This window comes from Podarcis muralis, chromosome 3 (assembly GCF_964188315.1).
Source record: "Podarcis muralis chromosome 3, rPodMur119.hap1.1, whole genome shotgun sequence".
Taxonomy (NCBI): Eukaryota; Metazoa; Chordata; class Lepidosauria; order Squamata; family Lacertidae; genus Podarcis; species Podarcis muralis.
The window spans coordinates 18,421,884-18,445,531 of NC_135657.1; the positions used below are offsets into that span (position 1 = coordinate 18,421,884).

General features: G+C 41.5%; 1 protein-coding gene across 4 annotated transcripts in view; it reads left to right on the plus strand.

Moving 5' to 3' along the window:
* KLHDC3 (kelch domain containing 3) overlaps positions 1-23,648 on the plus strand; it is a 46,299-nt gene that overhangs the window by 5,255 nt on the left and 17,396 nt on the right. For 3 of the 4 annotated variants that reach the window (XM_028724896.2, XM_028724894.2, XM_028724895.2), the window contains 7 exons: positions 7,423-7,676; positions 10,544-10,720; positions 14,215-14,330; positions 16,761-16,832; positions 17,031-17,244; positions 17,819-17,905; positions 21,464-21,572. In XM_028724896.2, the coding sequence (XP_028580729.1) occupies positions 7,523-7,676; positions 10,544-10,720; positions 14,215-14,330; positions 16,761-16,832; positions 17,031-17,244; positions 17,819-17,905; positions 21,464-21,572 (929 nt within the window). In that variant the 5' untranslated portion in view covers positions 7,423-7,522. Of the gene's footprint in view, positions 1-3,732; positions 3,871-7,422; positions 7,677-10,543; positions 10,721-14,214; positions 14,331-16,760; positions 16,833-17,030; positions 17,245-17,818; positions 17,906-21,463; positions 21,573-23,648 lie in introns of those variants that run through there. The other variant, XM_077925506.1, reaches the window with a different exon arrangement.

Consider the following 23,648-nt stretch of genomic DNA (forward strand, 5'->3'; position numbering starts at 1 on the left):
GAACTGAATTTGTAAAACAAGCCCCTTAAGGAAATTGTTGTCGTTCTCTTTTGCATAAAGTTGGGTGAGAGCTACTTCTGAAATGTGTACAGTATAGGCAAATTGTGTGGACTGAAACGTAGAGTTGTATTCAGCTTAACACTAAGGAGAACATTCTCCTCCTTTCCCTGCACACTCCCTAAGTCTGTTTTGGGGGTCCCCCCCAATCTTCCAGAGCAAATCTGGGGACATCACAAATACCACCTACTAGCAGTGCCTGTTTTTTATCAGGATTCACCCTCAGTTAACTGGCAATCATCCAACCCATTATCACCTCAAGGCATATTTTTCTAAGCTAGTTAGCTAGATAAAAATAAATTCATTACATTGTGATAAAAAGGTTTTGAAGTCTCTGTGATAGTTAATGTGTTTGGGTTTCTTCCAGGATAACTAGAACAGAATTTCCATAGATAATTTTTCATGGAAACTCTCTTTAGAGCAGGAGTGAAGAACCTCTGGCCTTCCAGATGTTGCTAGATTCCACCTCCCACAATCTCTTACCATTGCCCATGGTGGCTGGGGCTAATTGTTGGAAGTCCAACAACAGCTGGAGGGCCACAGTTCATTCCCCCCGCTCCCCGCATTAGAAAAGTCCAAAATACTCAGGCTTTGTTTCTTTGTCCACAACCTTCTATGCCTGGAGTCTGAACCTTTCCTGTGGCTCCCCCTTACTCAGGTTATTGCTTGAAGTCTATGCAACCCTATAACCTGGCTGATTTTTTCTATGTTGCAAGATCTTGGTGGTAGCGATGGGGTGGGAGCAAGTTGAAAAGGTAAAGGGTGTGTTGAGATTGAACAGGTGCTTCTGTCATTGGCAAACAAGAGCTGCCCTTCTGTTTGAATATAGCAGTTTCTTCTCTCTGCTGTTCAGATGACTAATGGTGTTTATGGAATTTCTGGCTTGCTTCATGACTTCTGTTTATAGCAAGTTTCTCCTGGAGACGTGCATCTAACACACATCCCTCTAAGATTCCCGGGATCTTTCCTTGAGGAATCGAATGACTGTCAAATTGGGTCTCTTGGGGTTTGGGGGGTGGAATCTTGACATTGTGGTCTTCTGATTAGTAATTTAATAGGAGGGATCTATAAATCAGCATAATGTCATGGAGTGGGAGGTTAATCTCTGTAGTCTATGGAGAAGGCATCTTTTGTGTGTCTAAATGAGCTCTGTCACATCTCAGCTGAAGTATCTAATACAGTAATTTACAATATAATACAAAAAAATTAAAATCCAGCCGTTGACATCAGAAGCCAATTAAAACTCACACCAGTAGTAAAAATAATAGCTAAGACTGCAAGGAACAGCAAAACCAAAATGATCTCCAAAGATCTGGAAGTATTGTTGCCTTCACCTGATGTCCAAATTTTGTACGTGCCAATAAAGTGGCACTGGAAGGAGAGCATTCCACACTTAGGGCACTACCAATGAAAACCCCTATCTCTAGTAGTCACCTACCTCACTTTTAAAGTTGACACACAGATTCTGTCACAGGTCTTAATGAGTGAGCAGGTCTGTGTAGGAGTAGACAGCCCTTCAGATAACTTGATGCCAAGCTGAATAGGTCATTATAGGTCAAAATCACTACAATACGTTGAATTGTACCTGGAAACAAACTGGAAGCCGGTGAAGATATTTTTAAGCTGATGAGTTCTTCTGAATGGCCAATATTAGTCAGTAATCTAGCTGTTACGGTATATTCTGAAACAATTGAAATTTCAAAAAAATAATAATCAAGGACAACCACATGTACAACATACTGTATTGCAGCAATCAAGTCTGGATGTTAATCTGGAAATTTTTGAAATTCTATAGTGTTTGCTTATCTCTGATGTCAGAATGGCAGTACAGCATAACGGAAGGAGGCCAAGGAAAAGAGAGAGAAAAAAATCCAAGGTTCCAAGGCACCTGCGGGTGCTCAGCTGAGGAGGAGGATGAGCACTTGACTGGCAGGTGCTGCTTGAGATGGGAAGCTAGATTAAATTCATGAGGTGGAAAGTGGTTGGGACTGGGTAGACTTGGTGTGGGCGGTGTGTAAATGTAGCTTGCTGTGGAGGTCGGTTCCTTTTGATTTTAGCGTGGACTGTATCTTATTAAGTCAGCTTACATAAGTGATCAGATGTATGACCTTTTCTATGTCAGTCTTTTCACAGTTGGTATTCCTACTAATGGGTATGGACAGTATCCCTTTCTTGTGGCATGTCACTTCAGTCTTGCTGAAAAGGAGGTACTGAATCAGAAAGGATTAAAACACCTGCAGTGTGTTGTCAAACATAAGGAAATCTGTTGCTCCTTGGCCAATAGCAAAGAGAGAATGAGGTTTAGGGGCTTACAAGGGTAGCAGGTTCAGTAGTTACAGCTGAGGCTACATGACAGCAGCTCAGCTGTCGCCCCAACCTCTATATGATATGTGTAAAGGTTTTGCTAGAAATAACTTGGGTTTGGCTCTGGCAGTTCAGTGGTTTAACAGTGCAATATCCTCTCTGCAAGGGATGCGGGTGGCGCTGTGGGTTAAACCACAGAGCCTAGGGCTTGCCAGTCATAAGGTCAGCAGTTCAAATCCCTGCAACGGGGTGAGCTCCCATTGCTCGGTCCCTGCTCCTGCCAACCTAGCAGTTCAAAAGCACATCAAAGTGCAAGTACCGTAGATAAATAGGTACCGCTCCGGTGGGAAGGTAAACGGCGTTTCCGTGCGCTGCTCTGGTTCGCCAGAAGCAGCTTAGTCATGCTGGCCACATGACCTGAAGCTGTACGCCGGCTCCCTCGGCCAATAAAGTGAGATGAGCGCCGCAATCCCAGAGTCGGCCACAACTGGACCTAATGGTCAGGGGTCCCTTTATCCTCTCTGCAATTTCCATTTCCATTAAAAATAGGAAATGGCTCACTACTTGAGACATGGAATGAGCTTGATTAGTACATTCAGCCTTGGGAAAATCTGTTTTCAGCAAGCCCTTCTTAGGCTTCTGGTTGCTCTGCATTTTTCTGGCATGCCATACCTTACCCTGTTATTATGCTATTGATAGGAAACTTCTATTGTGTTTTACTTTGAGAAACTAACCATGAAGTGGCTTCACATCTGTGGACACATTCTACTACTTTGTATGTCTCATTTGTCTTCTGGGTGCTATTCCATGGTGGTTCTTGTCCCTTATGTACTATTCTGTCTCCCAAAAGTGAATAAGGGCAAACTAGATTCTAGAAGTTTGCTTTTGCAGCAATTAATTTGACTGTGTACAGTCCATATTGCCCTTGTTTAAACTTTAAGATGCTGGATCACTCTTTGAGAGACTGACTGCTCTGAGATTTTTGCTGTACATGGACAAAATTATTGTTCTTTCACATTTGAGAACATGCGGCGGCATACCAGTGACTTTCAGAAGGCATCCTCAATCTGAAAGCAGTGACATGAGAATGATCCCTGGGTTTCCGACTGTTTCTCAAGTTGTGTGTCCTGGAGATCTTAGAAATTTGCAAATTTCTTGTCTTATTTTAGCAGCAGCATGAGTAACTCAGTCTCCCTAGCAATTAGGCAAGTGTCAGCATTGCTGCTCCTCATTATGAAAGGCCACTAACCATGCCTGTGTTGACACTGGCTTTCATTTCCTGCTGTCTTGGAATGAATAGCCAATGGAGTGCATAAATGTCAGGAGTGAGAAAAGTTGCTGGATTGTTATTCTGCTGGATGTAACAGTGAGTTGGGATGTGCCTGAAATAGAACAGTCTATATGGCCGGCCTCAAGCTGACTGGATCTATTTTTAAGTGCTACTAAACCACGTAGCTGGAAACACAGCTTTTCAGGTTACATATTCTCAAGGACTGAGACAACAGCATGGTAGGGACACGTCCTTTGCGTGCACTTGAGAAATAGTGGGTGCAAGATTGCTTTGGTGTTTGGGGGAAGAGAGTGTGTGAAGATGAGTGAAGATTTTGTTTGCTTCTTGCTGGGCTCATTTGTTCTGGAACATAAAAGAGATTTTGACTCATGTATTTCTTAAAATTTAAAACTGCTTTACTTATAGAGCTAACTTTTGTCTGTTTCTTTTAGGACTGGTGTTTCTGCTCTTTTTGGAGCTATACCTTAGTACATAATCTTCCTCTGTTTACCTTGCCTCAGTTGCCCTCTCCCTTTCTCAGTTGTCTCCCTCTTAGTAGATTTTTCATTGTAAGCTCTTTGGGACAAGGATTTGTCTTCTTATACTTTCCAGTATACTATATGTATGAGTTTGGGGCAGGGTTTGGTGGTGGTGTGTTCCTTTCCTGGTTGTAGATTTCTGACGCATCCATTCACTGGTCAAGACTGTTTTTAAAATATTGATAACTTGTGTACAGTGCTACCTTTATCATTTTTTCATTTATTTATTTTTTGCCGAAGGCACAAAAAGCAATAATTTATATTAACATTATTTGTATCATTCTTAGTACAGTACAAACTGATACATATGGCCACAATTGTTTATTGTTTCTATAGTCAACAAAACTATCTGACTGCTATCATATTTTTGGCTTTTCATGTAAATCTGAGATAATGGGTTAGTTTGGCCATAGCAGCAAATTCCCAAAGTTTCTCCACACTTTCTTTACTGGATAGTGTGTTAACTGATCCCATGTCTTACCAAAAATATTATTGGTGTGGCTAACATGAAAGAAACAAATTTGTTAAGTTCTGATGCCCCCCGCTTTCTGCATAATTCAGTTTTAAAAAAACCTGGATGGAGAGGAATTTTATCATCTAAGGTCTTTTTAATACAATGTTAAATTTTATTCTAGCAGTTTTTTATGACAAATCACATTTCCACCACATATGGGGGTGGGAATCAGCTCTCTTGTTTTTGGCATTTCTAACATATGCTAGGATAATTTTTGTTAATATTTGTATCTGGGCTAAAGTGATATGCCACATACTCATCTTAAAAGAGTTTTCCCTTGAATATAAGCAGATTTTTAACCAATTTAAAATATTGAATAAAATGAATACTAGGTTTGAGGTTGTGCCATCACTTGCATTCGGTTCCTTTGTCTTCTGGCTGAGATTCAAGATGCTAACTTCAGTTTAATCTAAATGGATAGGTTCCTACTTACCCTGGAGCAGGAGTGGGGAACCTATGACCCTCCAGATCTTGCTGGACTATTGGGAGGAATTCAGTGTTGTGCTAAGGTGATTGTTTTATAAGGGAAGCATTTGGGATTGACAGACAGAACAGTCCCCCCTCTCCTCTCCCCAGGCATTGTTCCAAGGGCTCTCCCTACCTCCTTGAGCCAATTTTGGGGGGCATGTTGGGGGGAAGTCCTGTTGCACAAGAGGAAGTTCTTTTGCAGGCCTTCTATTGATGGGATTCATTAGCTGAATCCCACCCATTATTATTTTCATTTATTACCTGTCCTATACCCTAAGGTCCCTGGGTAGATTACAACAATTTAACATGTAGTTTAAAACAGTTTACCGCAACTCTCATAGCCCCTGACTAATGACCATTCTGGCTGGTGCTGTTGAGAGTTGGAAAATATCTGGAGCCTTATCCAAATATCACTGCCTTAGGTTTCCTTCTGTCCTACCTCCAGTTGCAATCAGTCACAATCACTTAACCTATCAGAAAGTAACCTCTTAACAATAACAGCATTGCTCCAAATCATGCTATCAAGTCTACAGTGAGCATTCCTAAGTACCAGAAAAAATATATAAGGTAGTCACACTCACACTCATTTCACAGTTGCTTTATTGGCCTTCATTGCAAGCCCTCTGCTTAAAGAAAACATTTCGTTTTCCTATGGATATTTCCAGTTGACTGGACTGGTGCTGAGTTTGTTGCCACAGACAGGAGATGAACAGTTAAACAAGTAGAGAATATTCTGTTCCTTGGTTTTAAAACTCCTACATAGTTCAAACACCTCTCTAAGTACTGTAAGATTCCAACTTCACGAAGTCTTTTGACAAGGTTTCAAGAACTCCCACTACAGTCATCACACAGCAGAAGACAGGTCTTGATTTTCCTTCTATTTTGGACGCATAGCTGGAGAGACGTGTGTGGGTTTAAATCTCTAACCACTGATTTTCTCCAAGGGATTGACTTTTGAAAATGCTTCTTTAATAAGCAGCCTGCTTTTTTCTTGCTTGTGTGTGATGAAAAGCCAGACACAAAGCTCTAAATCATTAAAGAGGATCTTTACCCTTCAAGTAAAACTATATATATATTGCCTGGACTCCTATTACATAAGAGCCTTGCTGGATCGGATCAAAGGCACATCTAGTCTACCATTCTTTTCTCACAGTGACCAACCCAATACTTCTGGGAAGTCCTCAAGCAAGACGTGTATGCAACAGCAGTCTCCCCATTTGTGTTTACTGGTATTCAACGGCATGCCGCCTCCAATACTGGAATTAGCACACAACCATCATAACTTGTAGCTTTTGTTAACTATATCCTCCATGAATTTTTCTAACTCCATTTTAAAGCCGTCCAAGTGCTGGCCATCACTACATCTTGTGGTAGCCTATTTCATAGTTTAACTATGTGCGGTGTGAAACTGCACTTCCTTTTGTCTGTTTTGAATCTTTCAATGTCATTGGATGATGCCAGGTTCTAGAACTCTCTTTGGTTAGGAATTAAATAAGTGGGGTACAGCAGGGTTCTGTCCTGGGCCCAGTGCTTTTCAACATCTTTATAAATTACTTGTATGAAGAAATAGAGGGGATGCTCATCAAACCTGTAACTGTTACCAAATTGGGAGAAGATAGAAGATAGAATCAGGATTCAATATTACTTTTACAGATTGGAGAACTGGGCCAAAACTAGCAAAATTAATTTCAATATGGACAAATGTAAGGTTCTATATTTGGGAATAATCAGATGCACAAATATAAGATGGGCCATTGTAGTGACTTGACTGGGAACTGCCCCACATAGAGAAAAAAGACTTGAATTGTAAATTCATTTGTTGCGATCAATTTGCCATGAACATTCTCTTTGTCTTCTGTTAGAACAAATAATTGCTGTACAACCTGATGGGAACATCTTTTCTCTTTACCATTACTGTTGTTGAGTATGCATTGAGAAATGATGACTAGAGGGAAATGCTTATTCTTGCTGCCCTCCTGAACTGCTGAGACATAGTTAACACTCCTGTTTTGCCATTTTTTGGATGATTACATATTTCACCTTTTCTGATTCAATAAATACTATTCCCTATCTTAGATATGTAGCAGGCTAACAAGAAAAAACTAATTGCTTTCTCCCACCCAAGAGGAACAATGTAAAGCAATATTCAAAGAGGCAGTTAAAACCGTGTCCAGTGGGAAAGCTGTTGCATAGAGGAAGACTCATATTCATTTTACAGTGGGCATAATCAGTTGCATTTTGAAGATTTGTAAATTTGTTGTCTTTTTCAGAGCTCTGTGGCTACATACCAACATGGTTGGTAGCCCTGTTGGCATGAAACTCTGATGCCCCAACCCCCTTCTTGGAGGGACTGAGCACTTGCAAAAGGGAATGTTACGGTGGACAGTGCATTTAGAAGGTGGGCCCCGGAGAGTAAACCACGCTGCTGTGGCTGTTGGACACAAAGTCTACTCTTTTGGCGGTTACTGTTCTGGGGAAGACTATGAGACACTGCGACAGATCGACGTTCATGTATTCAATGCAGGTAAAATGAGTGTGGCTGCAAAGGACCTGAATAACTAGCACTTTCATACGATTGAATGTTGTGATTTTGAGATCTTTGAGATCTTTAAAAGCAGGAATTGTCCTTAAGGAGCATGGGAATCAGCCACTTCACACAATATGAACATTATATTTATTGTTGTTTATCATTTATCATTTATATATCAACATTCATTATAAAAAATATCAGAGCCATGAACAAGAGGTTAAAACTTAGAATTACAATACATTAAAGTATAAGATTGCAATAATAATATACAGCAGTAAACAAATCAATGCATATAGTTTTATATAAAAAAATACAGGTATGCATCTTGCTGAAATTTCACCTCTTTGGGAGCTACTTGCTGTCTAGGAAAAGTATTGTGTATGAAGTGACCTTTAGTATATCATCAGAACAAGTTTGGGTAACAAATGTTGGAGCAAAGCTTCATTGTAGGAAGTGCTAAGGGAGGAGAAACTCCCTGATTTATGATTTCCCTTTCCAAGATATTTTGATAACCTTTAGGTTGCCTTGGAGAAGGAATAATCCTTAAAAATGAGTCATTGGTTGGGAAATGATTTGCTGCTGTGGAAAGAAATGGAATATTATTTACTTGTTTAAGCCAGAAGTTATACTGTATTAAGAACCAAACATATTTGCAGAAAATCAAAGGTTATAAAAACCATCAATTGTGTGTCCTAGGAAAAAAGAGTTCCACACATTTGCAGCCACAAAAGCAAAGGCAATTACTTTTTAAATTAGATTTATTTTTCTGATGGCTAACAGAACTTCATTTATTTTATTTTTTTCTTGCTAGATCAACATCCCTTTCCAAAAACAAGCTATCCAAGTATTCAGTGCTTTGTTTTCTTTATACAGTGAACACTGGAATAAGTGGTAGAGCTTCAATAACACTATAAATATGGCATCTTAAATTGTAAGGGCTTTCCCTATAACTACCATTCTGAACTGGAGTACATATCTGCTGAAACTACAAGATGGTCAAAGTTTCCCTTATTGATTATTTAGCAAGAAACTATAGATAGCTTTCATAACTGAAAACATTTTTGATCATATAATTCATGGAGCAACCATCACCATATTTTAGTTTTCAGTGCTGTGTGACATGAATACATCTTTCACTCTGTTATTAAATTGATTTTTTTTTTACTTCTGTTACCATGTGAAAATAATACAGCAGTCTGACACTAGCCAGTTGATATATAATGTATGGTAAGCATCAAGTAGAAATGATCGAAATGCAACCTGTTCATAATTCAGGTTAAGAAAACAAGCTTGTGTTCTACTCTGTTGCAACAGGTTGGTTCACCCAGATGTCACATTTACAACTGACCAACCCCAAGCTCTTTGGGGAAGGTGCAAAAGCCTGTTAATGATCCACTTGATGATGCATGGACAAGCCTCATCAGTTAGTGGCAAACTTGGGTGCTTAAAGAGGAATGGCACAGTATGACCTAGATGCTGCTGAGCTATATAAATACCTGATTTTACTAACCTTAATTGGAAGGTGTGGTTTTTTTAAAATACAGTTTTATTTGTTTAAACTGGGGAATCTCTTGGCAGCATTAGTACACTATGGCACGGAGCTTTATGGAGCTAATTACAGATTTTCATTGTCATATGTGTAATATGCAGATTCCAGTGGAGAGTCAGAAGAGGGGAAGCAAACAGGAGTCTGGTAGGGCAGAGTAAGTTTCAACAGGACAGAGTAGCAGATTCAGTTATGAGAGACCCAAGCTCAAATACTCAGCAATGAAGCACATTAGCCTTCCACAATTGTCTTAGCCCAATGTTCCGAAGAACATTGTTGTGAAAATAGATAATAGAATTGTACATTAGTTGATTACTGCTGTTTTTAAATGATTAATAAGAGTTGAATATTTTTACTTTTTCTAGTGTGCGCTGTCTTACATTATTCTAATCTGCATTCAGCTACCCATTTCCCTATTTTAAGCTTTTACACTGTGTGCTTTTAACAATGTTTAGCCATTACCCTAAATGGGCCTTCAAAGCACTTAATTTTCTCTGCTTTGTACTCGTGTGTGTTAATTCTTTTAGAACTCTAGAATATATGTCTTTTTCTAATGGAACAATGGTTGAAAATACTATTTTCATCAGGTATGCTTTATCTGGCACCAGGATCTATATAGTGTAACACATGTGCAACGGATTGTTCAAAGTTTTGGTGCTGACCTTTAAAGCCCCAAAACAGCCTCAGTCCAGTACACTCCCATCGTTCTGCCCGGACACTGAGGTCTAGCGCCGAGGGCCTTCTGGCGGTTCCCTCGCTGCGAGAAGCCTAGTTACAGGGAACCAGGCAAAGGGCCTTCTAAGTAATGGCGCCCGCCCTGTGGAATGCCCTCCCATCAAATGTCAAAGGAAAAAACAACTACCAGACTTTTAGAAGACATCTGAAGGCAGCCCTGTTTAGGGAAGCTTTTAATGGCCAAGGACTATTGTATTTTAATATTTTGTTGGAAGCTGCCCAGAATGGCTTGGGAAACCCAGCCAGATGGGTGGGGTATAAGTAATAAATTATTATTGTTATTATTATTACTAGGTGAACATTTTTCACATTCTCTTAGTGGTATAACCTTTTTTGCATCTTTTCATTGTTCTCTCTTCCCTTTTTATTTTCCCTGAGTAAAGTAATGTTTTGCTATCTTAATGCGCGCGCACACACGAGAGAGAGAGAGAGAGTACTGCATGACAGCATTGGATTTCCTCCAACAATTATGACTTGTTAATCCAAGCAATTGAATTGTTTGTCAGTTAGTATCTGTGCATAGCAGCCTGATGCATAAGAGCAAGCCAGTCAAGTAACACTGTGGGCTTTTTCCTTTTAGTCTCTCTGCGCTGGACCAAACTACCACCAGTGTGGACAAACAGCAGGGACCATGTGAGGGAAGTTCCATACATGAGATATGGACACTCTGCAGTGCTTATTGAGGACACCATCTACATTTGGGGAGGCCGCAATGACACTGAGGGAGCCTGCAATGTCCTATACGCCTTTGATGTCAGTAAGTGTTGTTCGCTGCTCCCCATATCCCTGGCTGTCACATGCTGCTGAAAGTGTATATTCTAAAAAGTTGCAGTTTGTCTCCAGGTTTAAACTGGGAACAGCAGGTGTGAAAGTACTTAATCTTGTTGATTATAACTTTTATAAAAACGTGATTAATATTTTCAAAGAACGTGGGAATTGTTGGAGACCCACTGTACAGTCTTCATGACTGGTGCTTCATGGATATTATGCTCTCACTACTGTGGGCACCACACACCACACAATGCAGGGGGACTGCGTACAGTAGCAGGAAAAGGGTATGCTGCCTCAAGGGAAGGTGTTGGCATATTTTTATTTCATTTATTAGCCACTTCCTATGAAGCATTTTGAAGTGAATTTTCAATACAATAGAAGCCATATGCAAAACAATTGCATATATAAAACCAGCTAAAACAGTTGCATGTGTAAGTTGCAGATCAGTTCAGATACTGATCAGAACTCTTCACATAAAAGGTTTGTTGAAAGAGGAAAGTGTTCAACAGGAAAGAAGGAAACTAGTCAGAAGGAAATAATGAGAGAACCAATATCTTACAAAACTCTCCATGCAATGAGAGATGGGCTATCGGTTCTTGGGCTGTCTTTCCAGGTCTAGCTAATTCTCTTTTTTTTTTAAAAAAAAATAATATTTATTAAAATTTTCAAAAGTACAGAAAGTAAAGATTAAAGTACGTTCAAAGCCTTATTTTCATACATCTACTTTCCGGGACTCCCCCCTTCCCCCACCCCTACCATATTCCCCTTTCATATTGTTGGCTCCACAAGTTCTCAGTTCTAATTAAGACTTAATTTGTTTAAACCATTATTCAAATTTAAATTTAAATTTATACAATCCTCATATTGAAAGACAAAAGTTCTCTCCCCAAGGCCCACCCCATTTCCATTCCACAATTTCCCCTTTTTTTTTAATGATAAAAACACCCCACCCGATAGAAATATAAGAAATAAGAAAATAAAAGGTATAGTAGATGAAAAGAACCAATTCAGAAAAAAGTTGACAAGCCTTTGGATTCTAGTTCTCCCCCCGCTGTCCCCGGTTTAATTTCCCTCTGATCACCAATCCATATTGTCTACCTGGAGTTGTTAAAATCCATAAATCCCATTTTTCCCCCAACTCCTTGCTGGCTTTTCTTTTTATAATTATTCTTAAAGTTATTTTTAAATCATTTAGCTTCAAATCTTTAATAGGCCTCCCCCCATTGTTCTTTCCAAGTTGTAGTCCAGTTTCCTCTTGTTCTGCTTGTTTCCTCTTGTTCTGCTGCTAGTTTCCTCTTGTTCTGCTGCTAAAACGTTCTTGTTCAGAAATTTAGTAAGTCTGCAGGGATTATTGTTATTCAGGAACAAAAACTTGCGTTCAGTCCCTCTTCAATAGAAAGTTCTATTGTCTCTTTTAGCTGAACACCCTGTAGACACAATATTGCAGCTTTCCCAGAAGATAACTAGTCCTGTAAAATTCCGATGGTATTTTTCCACTCACGACCTTCTTTGTAATGTCCCGAAACTCCTCTAGGGGGATTGTTGTAACTTTGTTTTCTCTAGTCCAAAAGTCTGATTGTTATCCATGTTTTCGCCATTTTGTATCCAAGTTTTAACGGATTGTAAAAAATTTGTAACAAAATTAACCAGCAAAGTCCTCATAATAAAGTCCTCTTTGTATTTCCGACTTTGACAGCTACTTTGACAGCTGTCAAAATCTCCTTCGCTTTTCGCCAGGCTCCCTCCTTAATCACCCCGGTTCCCGGGGGGGGGGGGTTACGTTTTCCTTCTCCCTCAATTCTTCCTCCAGCACAGTTCTTGTAGTTTCCCATTGTGGAATTCTTAGTTTAATACAATTCTTTTTGGACCTTGGTTTCCCAGTCCTTGTTTTGGAAGGTTTACAATAGGGAGGGGGACTGACTTCCTTTTTGGATCCCCCCCCCCGATCGTATCAAATCCGAAAAAAAAATTCTTTTTTTTCTCCTTTTAAACCCGGTTTCCAAATTACTCACGGGTTGTTGTTGAAAGTCCGAATTCTCAATGGAAGAAGTCAGCGCTCTCCGCCGGATGGCATGCGGCTTCGCTCGGCAGGGATAGCGAAGGACTCAAAGCACCACGCTTCTCCCCGGCACCCGATCCGTAGCCTTTAAAAAGGCTCCTTCACGAGTCGGGAGGGCGCTAGCGGTGCCAGCCGAGTCTCCATGTCCACGGCCTCCGTGGCCGTGGTTTTTAAGGGTCCCCGCATCGCCGGTGCGGTAGGACCCAGCCCCTGCCGAGCAGGCTCCCTCCGGAGCTCGGAGGGAGTCCGCCATTCGGCGATGGCGCCAACCCGGAAGTCAGGTCTAGCTAATTCTCTTAACAAATTTGCTTTCTCGGTATCTTGGAGTTCATTCGAGGGAGCAAAACTAGATATCCATAGAATTCCGTTGTACATAGGGGCATCACACAGCTGCCAAACTGATTTTTGTTTGAGGAGTGGTGGAAAAAGCTGCAAGGGACTGTTGCTGTCCAGAGTCCTAGGCAGCCTTGGATGCACTTGCTTGTGCAATTTCCTACCATCCCTGGAAAGCAAGTCTACTAATCCTTCCCCTCTCATGGGAAAAGGTGGAAACCCTCTTGCATGAGTCACTTCAGGCTAGACAAAGCCCTGAAGCTATTCTGCAAGGCATTATCCTTTGTTGGCTTGCAAATGCTATCTGTATTAGATGTCACAGCCTGCTCCAGTCTCTAGTTTCATATGTAGCTCTTGGCCGAGGTCTCTAGGGGTAGCACATGACTGGATTTAGAAATCCAAGCATGGCACACATCCCACTAGGAGCAAGGCTCACTTTCCCTTTGTGCTAATAATCTCCACAGAGTTTACATTGACCTTGTGTTGGGCTGGAATACTTATCCAGTTAATCTAGGTGGGTGGCTGTGGATGGAAGCCAGGTTGTGAGAGATTCTTGGGTGCTAGAGGATTATGAACAGGCCGCTCTATTCTGCTTCCTGGAATAAGCACTGAAGCTGACTGCCAACTGTGGTTAGGCAATCTCTTGCTTCTCCGAGGATTATCTGTGCTTCTTTTTATGGACTTCTGAGACAGGTGCTTGCTTTAACTTTACAGATAACCAGGCAGCCTTGCATTAAAAATATTTTTCAGGTACTGAAAAATACTCTCCTACAGTTTAATTGCTTCCCAAAATATTGCAACTGTTTCTTACTTTGTAATACACAGTAGGATAATAGTGAAATCTCACAGAATGTGAGTGGTGGCTTTACATAGTTTTTCAGGAACTACAAGATAGCTTCTAGAGAGGCAGCTGCTGTTCCACTGTCCTGTGTGGAAGAGAAGTGGTTCCTTCCTTAAAAGGAGAGATATGTGTTTGTTTAGGATTTTTCCCCAAGGGCCATGCCTTTTTCATTAATTCCTGAACGTGACATTCTGTGTCTGCTGGAAATGGCTCATCTCTCTGTTTTTTTTTGTTTTTAACGTATTAGGCACGCACAAATGGTTCACACCAAAAGTTTCTGGAATGGTTCCGGGAGCACGAGATGGACATTCGGCTTGCGTCTTGGGAAAGAGCATGTATATCTTTGGGGGATATGAACAACTGGTAAGTTATCCTATGATCTCTGCTATTTGTGTTCAGGTCTGCATGAGAAATGGTGCTTCCAAATCAAGTTATTCAAAGAGAATTCTGAGTGGTCCCTCTGCTCCCACTTCCCTTTTTTTCCTCTTTCTTTCCTTTACCAACAATTATATTTAAAGATCACTGAAATGTTCTCTATTGTAACCCCATACTGTCACATCCTGATAATAATACCAAACTTTCATTGTAGCTGATGAACTCCAAGCATGAGGCCATGTCCTGTGCATATTTATTCAGTAGGATTTACTCCCAAGAGTATTAGACTGTAGCCTTAGTCTACACCTAGGTTTAAAGGGCTAGATGTATTTAGAGTCAAAGTCTGCTTGCTGCTTATGCATCTCTGTGCTCCTTGCCTCTAATAATAATAATAATAACAACAACAACAACAACAACAACAATAATTTATTATTTGTACCCCGCCCATCTGGCTGGGTTTCCCCAGCCACTCTGGGTGGCTTCCATAAAAACCAAAGATACAGTAAAATATCACAGATTAAAAACTTCCCTGAACAGGGCTGCCTTAAGATGTCTTCTGAATGTCAGGTAGTTATTTATCGCTTTGACATCTGATGGGAGGGCGTTCCACAGGGCGGGCACCACTACCGAGAAGGCCCTCTGCCTGGTTCCCTGTAGCTTTGCTTCTCGCAATGAGGGAACCGCCAGAAGGCCCTCGGCATTGGACCTCAGCGTCCGGGCAGAACGATGGGGGTGGAGACGCTCCTTCAGGTATACTGGACCGAGGCCGTTTAGGGCTTTAAAGGTCAACACCAGCACTTTGAATTGTGCACTTTGAATTAGAGAGCAAGCTGCTGTACTGTTGATTGGTAAGTAAAAAGCAAAACTCAATTTAGACTATTGACTTTTCAGGCATTATTGCCTTTGTTGTCAAGCCACTACATTTGTATTTTCCTCTTTCTTTTTATGACAGGTTGCAGTTCTGAATGCTGTCCTGGGTTATTAATATGAAGGGCTGTAAACAAACATCTTAGATCAAATTGTCAAACCTCTTAAAAGTTGGATTGCATCAGAAGGATGAATAGATGCTCATTTATGAATAGATGTTAATTTGTTCTGTGAACCGCCCTGAGACCTCTGGGTATAGGGCGGTGTATAAACTCAATTAATAATAATAATAATGGTATGCACAGAAACAGTCCAAAGGGAGTCTAGTTCAAGTCCTTGACCTATTGGATGACTAAAAATTTCAAACTTTCTAAGAGATATGTTGCATCAGAAGTATGAGCAGATGTTAATTTATGCTTGGAAACAGACTTAGACTTTCTAAGCGTTGTCTTTCTAGATGACTTTCTAGTGCTGTCTTCACCATCACTAGAGAGAGATCCCACAAGTTCCTAAGACAATCATAATTGTGCTTGTAAGATGTGCAGAATGTTTTCCCTTCCTGCTTATTCTTGCAATTACTGTAAAATAGATAATAGACCACCTCTGTTTTCTGGTGGTGACTGAGTTATTTGGAACAGATGGTGTCCAAAAGCCATCCATTGATTTGTGGCTGAGCAGAGATTAAACCTGTTTGCAGTACACAAGCAGCTGGATCTCACTGGCTTTTTCAGTGACTAGATCAGGCTTCTTCAACCTCGGCCCTCCAGATGTTTTTGGCCTACAACTCCCATGATCCCTAGCTAGCAGGACCAGTGGTCAGGGATGATGGGAATTGTAGTCTCAAAACATCTGGAGGGCTGAGGTTGAGGAAGCCTGGACTAGATCTTATGGCAAATGAGTTTGTTTTCAGTGGATTTGCAGCATTAATTAAAGTCTGTGTGGCAGGGTACTGAAACAAACAAAAATATGGTGATGGGATTTAAGGGACTCACCAGCAACTCCAAAGATTTTATCTCTCTCCATGGTAGGTCCAAGTGTTACAAAACTTTGGCAAACCCAGCAATCCTAGTATCTTTTACAGGTTGTTGCTAATTATGCATTCCTCTCAGAACATTTAGCTTAAGGCTTGTCTGGTCTGACTTAGTGACTCTTTAACAACTCCAGCTGAGGTTAATGAGAGCTACTGATGTTTAGCACTTACTTGAAAGAAGGGCAAAGGGCAGCCTTTGCCATCTCACACCAGACATTCAGAACCAGTGTACTGTAAATCATGGTTTTAATCTCTCACATTACTTCTTTTTTTCTGTATATAAACTGGAGTGGCATATGTATATTCAATGTGTTGTTTGGATAGTGTGCACTGATGTGAGTCAGTCTGAACAGCTGCTTTGTTTTCTGAGCCACCTATTTCAGTTCCCTTAATATATTCCAGCTCCACAGGGAAATGCTGAAGAATTAAACTCTGTTTTTATCTCTAGAGAGCAAAATAACCAAGGGCCTTTAGAATGTTTCCAGCATCCCCACTAGTTTAATAATTTCTCTTTTTTTCAGGCTGATTGCTTTTCAAATGACATCCACAAATTGGATAGCAGCAACATGATTTGGAGTCTGATCTGTACAAAGGTCAGTATTGGTGTTAGTGTGTCTTTGGGTCCTGCATGTGACCCTGTTTGCCGTTTAGCTTTTGTCTGCTTTAGTTTGTAGTCAACAGAATTTTGAGCACCCAAAATCCCCTTTCACCTACATCCCCTTTCATATCTTTTACTCCTAAAGTAACTTCCATTTCCCTTTGACTTACTTAACAGGAGTCTCTTGTTTCAGGGCACACCAGCTCGATGGAGAGACTTTCACTCAGCCACAATAATTGGGACAAAGATGTATGTGTTTGGGGGAAGAGCAGACCGCTTTGGGCCATTCCACTCCAACAATGAGATCTACTGTAACCGAATCAAAGTATTTGACACAGACACAAACTCTTGGCTGGACTCGCCTCCCACTCCCCTCCTTCCTGAAGGCAGAAGGAGCCACTCAGCATGTAAGTCATCATTACACTCCATCGAGCGTGAGAAGTCTAATTAAGATTAAAGAGAAAGTTGTAGTTGGCCAATCAGGCACAAGTCTTCCAAAGATCAAGTAGTGGCCTTTGTTGTTTTTAGAAAGCAACAATGAACAGGGAATCAGCATCTAAATCACTCTTGTGCATCTCCCATTGGGAGAGGTGCCCATTATCAATTTTGGACAAGATGGAAAAACAGAGAACAAGAATTTGGAGTCAGTTGCTTACCTCCCTCCTTCCTCCAATATGAAATGGTTCTAAATCTAATGTAAATGGACAACCTTAGCTCTGAATGTGGCATGCAATAACACACGAGTCCTGGTGGATCAGACCAAAGGCCTATCTTGTCCAGCATCCTGTTCCTATACTGACTACCCAGGTTGCTTATGGGAAAATCATAAACAGAACTTGAGTGCAACAGCATTCTCATCACTTGTGATTCCTAACAACTGGTGTTCATAGGAGAATAGCACAAAAACTTTTCAGTTGTAACTGATATAAAACTGAGCTTTGTTTTACGCATCCTGACATGTAATTTCTCTATTCCCTACAGTTGGCTACAATGGAGAGTTGTATATATTTGGTGGCTACAATGCACGTCTAAACAGACACTTTCACGATCTCTGGAAATTTGATCCAGGTATTTTTAATTGACATTCCTTCTTATTACTGGTATTACAGGAACCTCCAAGAATCTCTGCTGTGATCAGGGCTACAGCTATGCATTAATCACATTTCCTCCATGCCCCAGATGCTCCCATATGTTTTTTAGGATGTATATCTTCAACAGATGCATGTAGCGTATGTTCCCAAACACATAGAGATTCCATCAGTAAGGAGTGGTGAGGTCTTGGACCCAGTTAACAGTATTAGCTGAAGTGGTAATTGCTATATTGATTTGGAGTTCAATGCACTAATGGCAACATTGTACACATGAGGAAGGGAAAGCTAAACACCCACACTCCATAAAGCTCCAGGCACATCTCCAGGGTACCACATGGGACCCGGGTAATGCAACAAATACTGGATCCTTAATCTGAGCCTGGAGTGAGTCTCCCTGACCCTGCAGCTTTTGTCTATGAACTGTTGCTGTCTCTGCCAACAGTAACAGCAATACCAGTACCTGTTTGGGATTGTGGAGGCCAGGGGTTGACTGTTCAGTACTGCACAGTAGACTTTTGGATCATGCCTTTGATGAATGAGTATATCCATTAGGAGCTTCAACCCCTCTGCCCTTTTATTTGCATCTCTCTGTTGGTAATGTGGCTGTGTGGTACTGATATGGCTCACTGCTAATGAGTTCTCAAATAAGAGATTCAGAAGAGTGTAGCTTCTTCAAGATGATGTTTTATGGCCAGCTGCTTTCTCTAGTGGGCTGATGCTCCCTGGCCAAGCTTCTCAGGAACTGGACACACACATGCACATGTGCACACATCGCCATGACCACTACCACCTTCCTGTGCATGGTCATGTTTGCTGAAAGGGCAGGATATAGCAGAGGCCTCCATAATGGTGCAGAAACCTCTTGGGCACCCTTTTCTTCAGCACTAGAAAGAATGGCAACCCTCCAGTGAGATTTTACAGACTAAAGTACTGGATAGTCCTAGCAGATCTAGCTTCAAATCCCTGCTTAGCCAGAGACTCGCTAAGCTCTGCTTTAGTTCATAAGATTGCTTTTCAACCTCAGGGGGCCGAGTTTAAAAATGAATGAGAAAAGAATTTTAAATTACCCTTGTATTCTGCACATACATCCAAAGAGCCCACAAATTCTCTTTTCTGAAAAGCAGCTGAGACCACTTCAGATTGTTCCGGCTAGCTGTTTCAGCCCCTGTCTGCCACCTTCACTTTGGCTTTTACCATGCCGCCATTGACCTGTAAGCTCCAAGCTAAGGGTGCTGCCACTACCCCTGCTCAGCTTGGATGGATTGATTGAATGTTATTGCTGTGGGCTCTGCCAGTAAGTAAGCGGCATGCCCAAGGAAACACAGGGTCTGTAGAAGTAGGGGGAAATCGGCAGGCGGGGGGGGGGGGGACTAAGAGGAGGAAAAAACACCCACCAACTCAGTGAGGACTGAGCATGAAAAACTAGGGGCTGTAGGATGGGAGTACCTTGGAAGAAGGCATGGCTGGCTGGAACACATCCATTGTCTGATCACTGCAGCTTGTGGAAGTGAATTCCTTACATTAATTATATGTAGGTATGCCATTGGTTTAAAATATTTATTTACTGTGTCTCATTACACCAGGGGTCTGCAACCTTTAAGACAAAAAGAGCCACTTGGACCCGTTTCCGAAGAAAAAAAACCTGGGAGCCGCAAAACCATTGCGACATTTAAAGCATGCGCGCCGCTGCCCTCCGATCTGACAGCGGGCGGGAAGGTGACGTCGGGACGGTGCGTGACTAACGCACACACCGCCCCCATGCGATGTCACAGCCAGTACAGCGCCCGCCACAGTGGGGAGTGTCGGGGCGCACAATGCGCCTCCTCCCCTCGCTAGTATCCGCCCTGGAGCCGTGGCAAAGGTGTAAAAGAGCCACATGCGGCTCCGGAGCCACGGGTTGCAGACCCCTGCATTACACTAATAACAAGGCAGCATACAATTAAATAATTCAATATACAATAAAAATGATCCAGTAAAAAGAACATGGCAGTTACAGTACCTAGGAATTGTTCAGCTGATGGCAGAGGCTGGAGAAAGCTTGAGCAAGTGGATGTGTTTTAACAGCGGGTGGAAGTTCACTGTAGTAGGTGTATACTACATGAGTAGGGAGCTCGTTCTACAGAGCAGGGGCCCTCCTCAAAGCTGCCATGAAATGAATATGGCCGCCTCTGAATATTTTCATGAATGGGCAGGCCTGTGTGGGAGAAGGCGTTCTTTCAGAAAACCTGATCCAAAATTGTTTAGGCAAGGCTATCCTAGTCCAGGAACAGTCAAGGATAGCAAAAGGCACTCCTAGCCACTGAGGTCATTTTTGCCTCCAGTGACAAAGATGGATCAAGGAGAACTCCCAGAATATGTACCTGTTCCCTCAGAAGGAATGCAACCCCATCCAAAACAGGTATGCGCTCTAGTTCCTGGGAATCACTTGTGCACAGGAGTATTAGTATTTAGCTTCAGCCTGTTGGGTCTCCGCCTGCCCACTCATGCATCCAGACACCAGCCTGGGGATTGCAAGGCCCCACCTTAAATGATGTGAAGTGATGCTTATGTATGTCCTCAGTTTACTGCCACACAGTTCCAGTTATCCCACCACACCTTAGTATGATGCTCATGGAGGAGGTTTGTCAGTGTATGCTCCAGAGAATAACTACGTCCTGCCTTTATTATATTCATACAACTAACCTGCCAATCTCCACTCTCTATAAAGGAGAGAGGGTAGCAGGCATCTCTGTGGGGATGTCTCAGTGGTTATGGCTTCTGTACTTCATGCAGTTAACCAATAGATGGCAGTGCACCCACATGTACTCTTCAAAAAGAAAGTTAATGCATAGTTCAATCTGCAGAATGTTTTCAGAAGATGCTGCGTGGTTTCTTAATTCTGAGTTCTACGGTTGTCACCTTCTTCTCATTTGCCCTCTAAAGCAATTGCTTTTTCAAGGGTCCTTATGCAATAAATATTCGGGGGTTTTTTAAGTGAAGTGCAAACCGGAACAGCTGAATGCTTTGAACTATAATATCCTTAGTCTTCCAAGAGAATTTGGAAGAGTTCCCTTTATTTAAGGAGTTGTGGTGTAATGTAGCATCTTCTTGCTTCACACAGTCCTGGATGACTTGAGGGTATGAAATCTGTATCCTCCTCGTTAACTGCTGGAAATGTTCAGCTTATACAATGAAACATACAGCTTTGCATACATTTCATGTTTGTGATTATTGGTGAGAAGGAATATATAGCCTTAGCAGGCATTTCAGGGAGCTGTCCCAGGTTTTTCTGTTTAACCAGAAGATCCCTGCTCCATTGGTAATAAAATATCAAGAGTGCAAACAAACATTTTCATGAAGAAAAGACTGTGATATTTGAAACCTGAGCATCTTTTTCACTTGCAAGCAAAAAACCTCAAGTGTTTCTGCTGAAAAGCAGGTTTGTTTCTATGTGTTAAATTTGTAAACTTCTTAGAACTAGAGCTTGTTCATGTGGCTTGTCTTTACCAGGATTGCTTGAAATATTCAGCTTTCATGATGTATGTGTTTTCTCCAGTTTCTTTTACCTGGAAGAAAATTGATCCCAAAGGGAAAGGGCCATGTCCTCGCCGCAGGCAGTGCTGTTGTAGAGTAGGGGACAAGATCATCCTCTTTGGAGGCACAAGGTGAGTGGTATATCAGATTGGCTTTCTTGGTGTCTTGACTTTGGATTTGAAAATTCACTGTTCAGTTCTTAAGCAATGACAAAGAACCAAAAGCAAGCCTTACCACAATCACACCATCGATCATTCCACAGGCTCTGTTCAGTCTATTTCTAGTGTACGAGATTGCTTCGGAGCCCTCGAGTCTCTCCTGTAGGCCAATTTCTTAAGCCAACTTACATCATCCCTGACCATTGGGCATAAAGACTGGGAGTTGTAGTCCAAAATCCAATGCTGTAAGATTGGAGATAAGAGAAATGCTCCCTGCTATTTAAAAAAACAATTTTTTAAATCTCTGGTAATAGTGCTAAGCACCACAGTGCTAAAATTGGAGATAAGCTTATTTCCAGTTTTAGCGCTTTGGTGCTTAGCACTAACACTGAATATAAGAGATCACTTGTCTCCAATCTTAACACTTAATGTTTTGATCAGAGATAGCAGATCTATGTGCCCGATGCCATATGTTAGGTGACTGACAAGGGTGTGTGGTTTGCCCAGAATGGCTTTGCAGGCCAAAATCAGAGGCCTAGTAGGCCTAACTAGGTATGCAGGCCAGAGTTTCCTTCTGCTATTCCAAAGCTGCCTACTGCCATTTTGTGATTTTTTATATTTTTTATTTTGCTTCTCAGTTCCTCCTTTCCCAGTTGGAGAGTACAGTAGTTATGAACTCTTGTAGAATTTTCACCCAATTTGTAGGTTGCATGATGTGGTTTAAAATTTTATATTGTATCTAGCATTGTGAACCATTAAGTTCAGTGCAGAGAGTAATGGACTTGGTAAATAAAAGTTCAAATTACACCTTAGCAGTCTGAGTAGTCAGCCCTAGCAGTCTGAGTAATCTCATACAAGTCACGCTGTCTTATATTTGGTTCCCCATCTGCAACATAGAATTATTTAACGCCCTACTTTGTAACAAAAATTCATGAGACAAGGAAGGTTTTTAAAAAACTGTACATTAAACATACCGTAAAATATGAAAATTATGCTGTTAGTTTTCCTCCTTTTTCCATGTATCATGTTCAGTTTCACAAAAGCAGGGGGGGGGGGAGAAATCATAATGTCATAAAGAACCAAAAAGGATATCTCCTCCCATTTCCTGGAGTTCCATGTTAGTCCTTGCTTCAGAAAAATGCAGCAACATTTAGCAAGAATAGTGACTGTTAGCAGACTTTGCAACTTGGGTGAATTAGATTGCTATAATGACTTTGCAGTTTCTGGAGTTCAAAGGCTTTATGCATGCAAGAGCTCTTTACAGGCTGAATAGTGATGAGAGAGAAAAACCACAGACATATTGTCTGGAGAGAACAGCAAACAAAATGGCTTAAGCTTTGTGGCAGAGTTAACTTAGACATAGAAGCTTACAAACAAGTGCTGGCTAGATTGCTTGACAAAACAGTGGCTTTGTGTGGTTTAAAGTAACACATGCATTAACTACAAATTCAAGAGAACAAAATGCATTTGCTTTCCCCTGACAGTGACAACCAGCTCCTTAAAATGTCATTTTTATTGTTGTAATCTCTTAATTAACTGCTCCTGTGAGTCTATTGGTGCTTTGTAATGATGCTAAAAGGTTTTGTGTGCCCCTTCCCTATTTTCCCCATTCAACTTTTACTTCCCTGCCCTTATGCCTATCAATTGAACCTAATCAGAGAGATCTCAGTGGGTTATGCTGCGGATGTCTGCTGATTTTTGGGGGGAGGGGGGTGTTGATCCCACTTTGGGTTTCATGCAGGGGCAGTAGCACAATTAGGTAATTTTGGACTCTGGACTTAAGGGCCATGCAGTGGGGGCCCTAATAAGCTGGAGCTGTGTAGTACACTTCAAAATGTGGTAAGTCACCCCCATGTTTTTGGGAGCCCACCTGCCAGTTTGGTCTGGTGCCCTGGACTTTTGTTCAATGGTTGTGCCCTGATGGAATCATTGTACAGGGGAGGCAAGATAGGGAGGAAAATCTCATGCGTCACAGCAGCAGTTTCCTTATACAGCACCACTCATTGCTCTTCACATCGCCAACAACAGCCAGTTGCTGACATTCACACA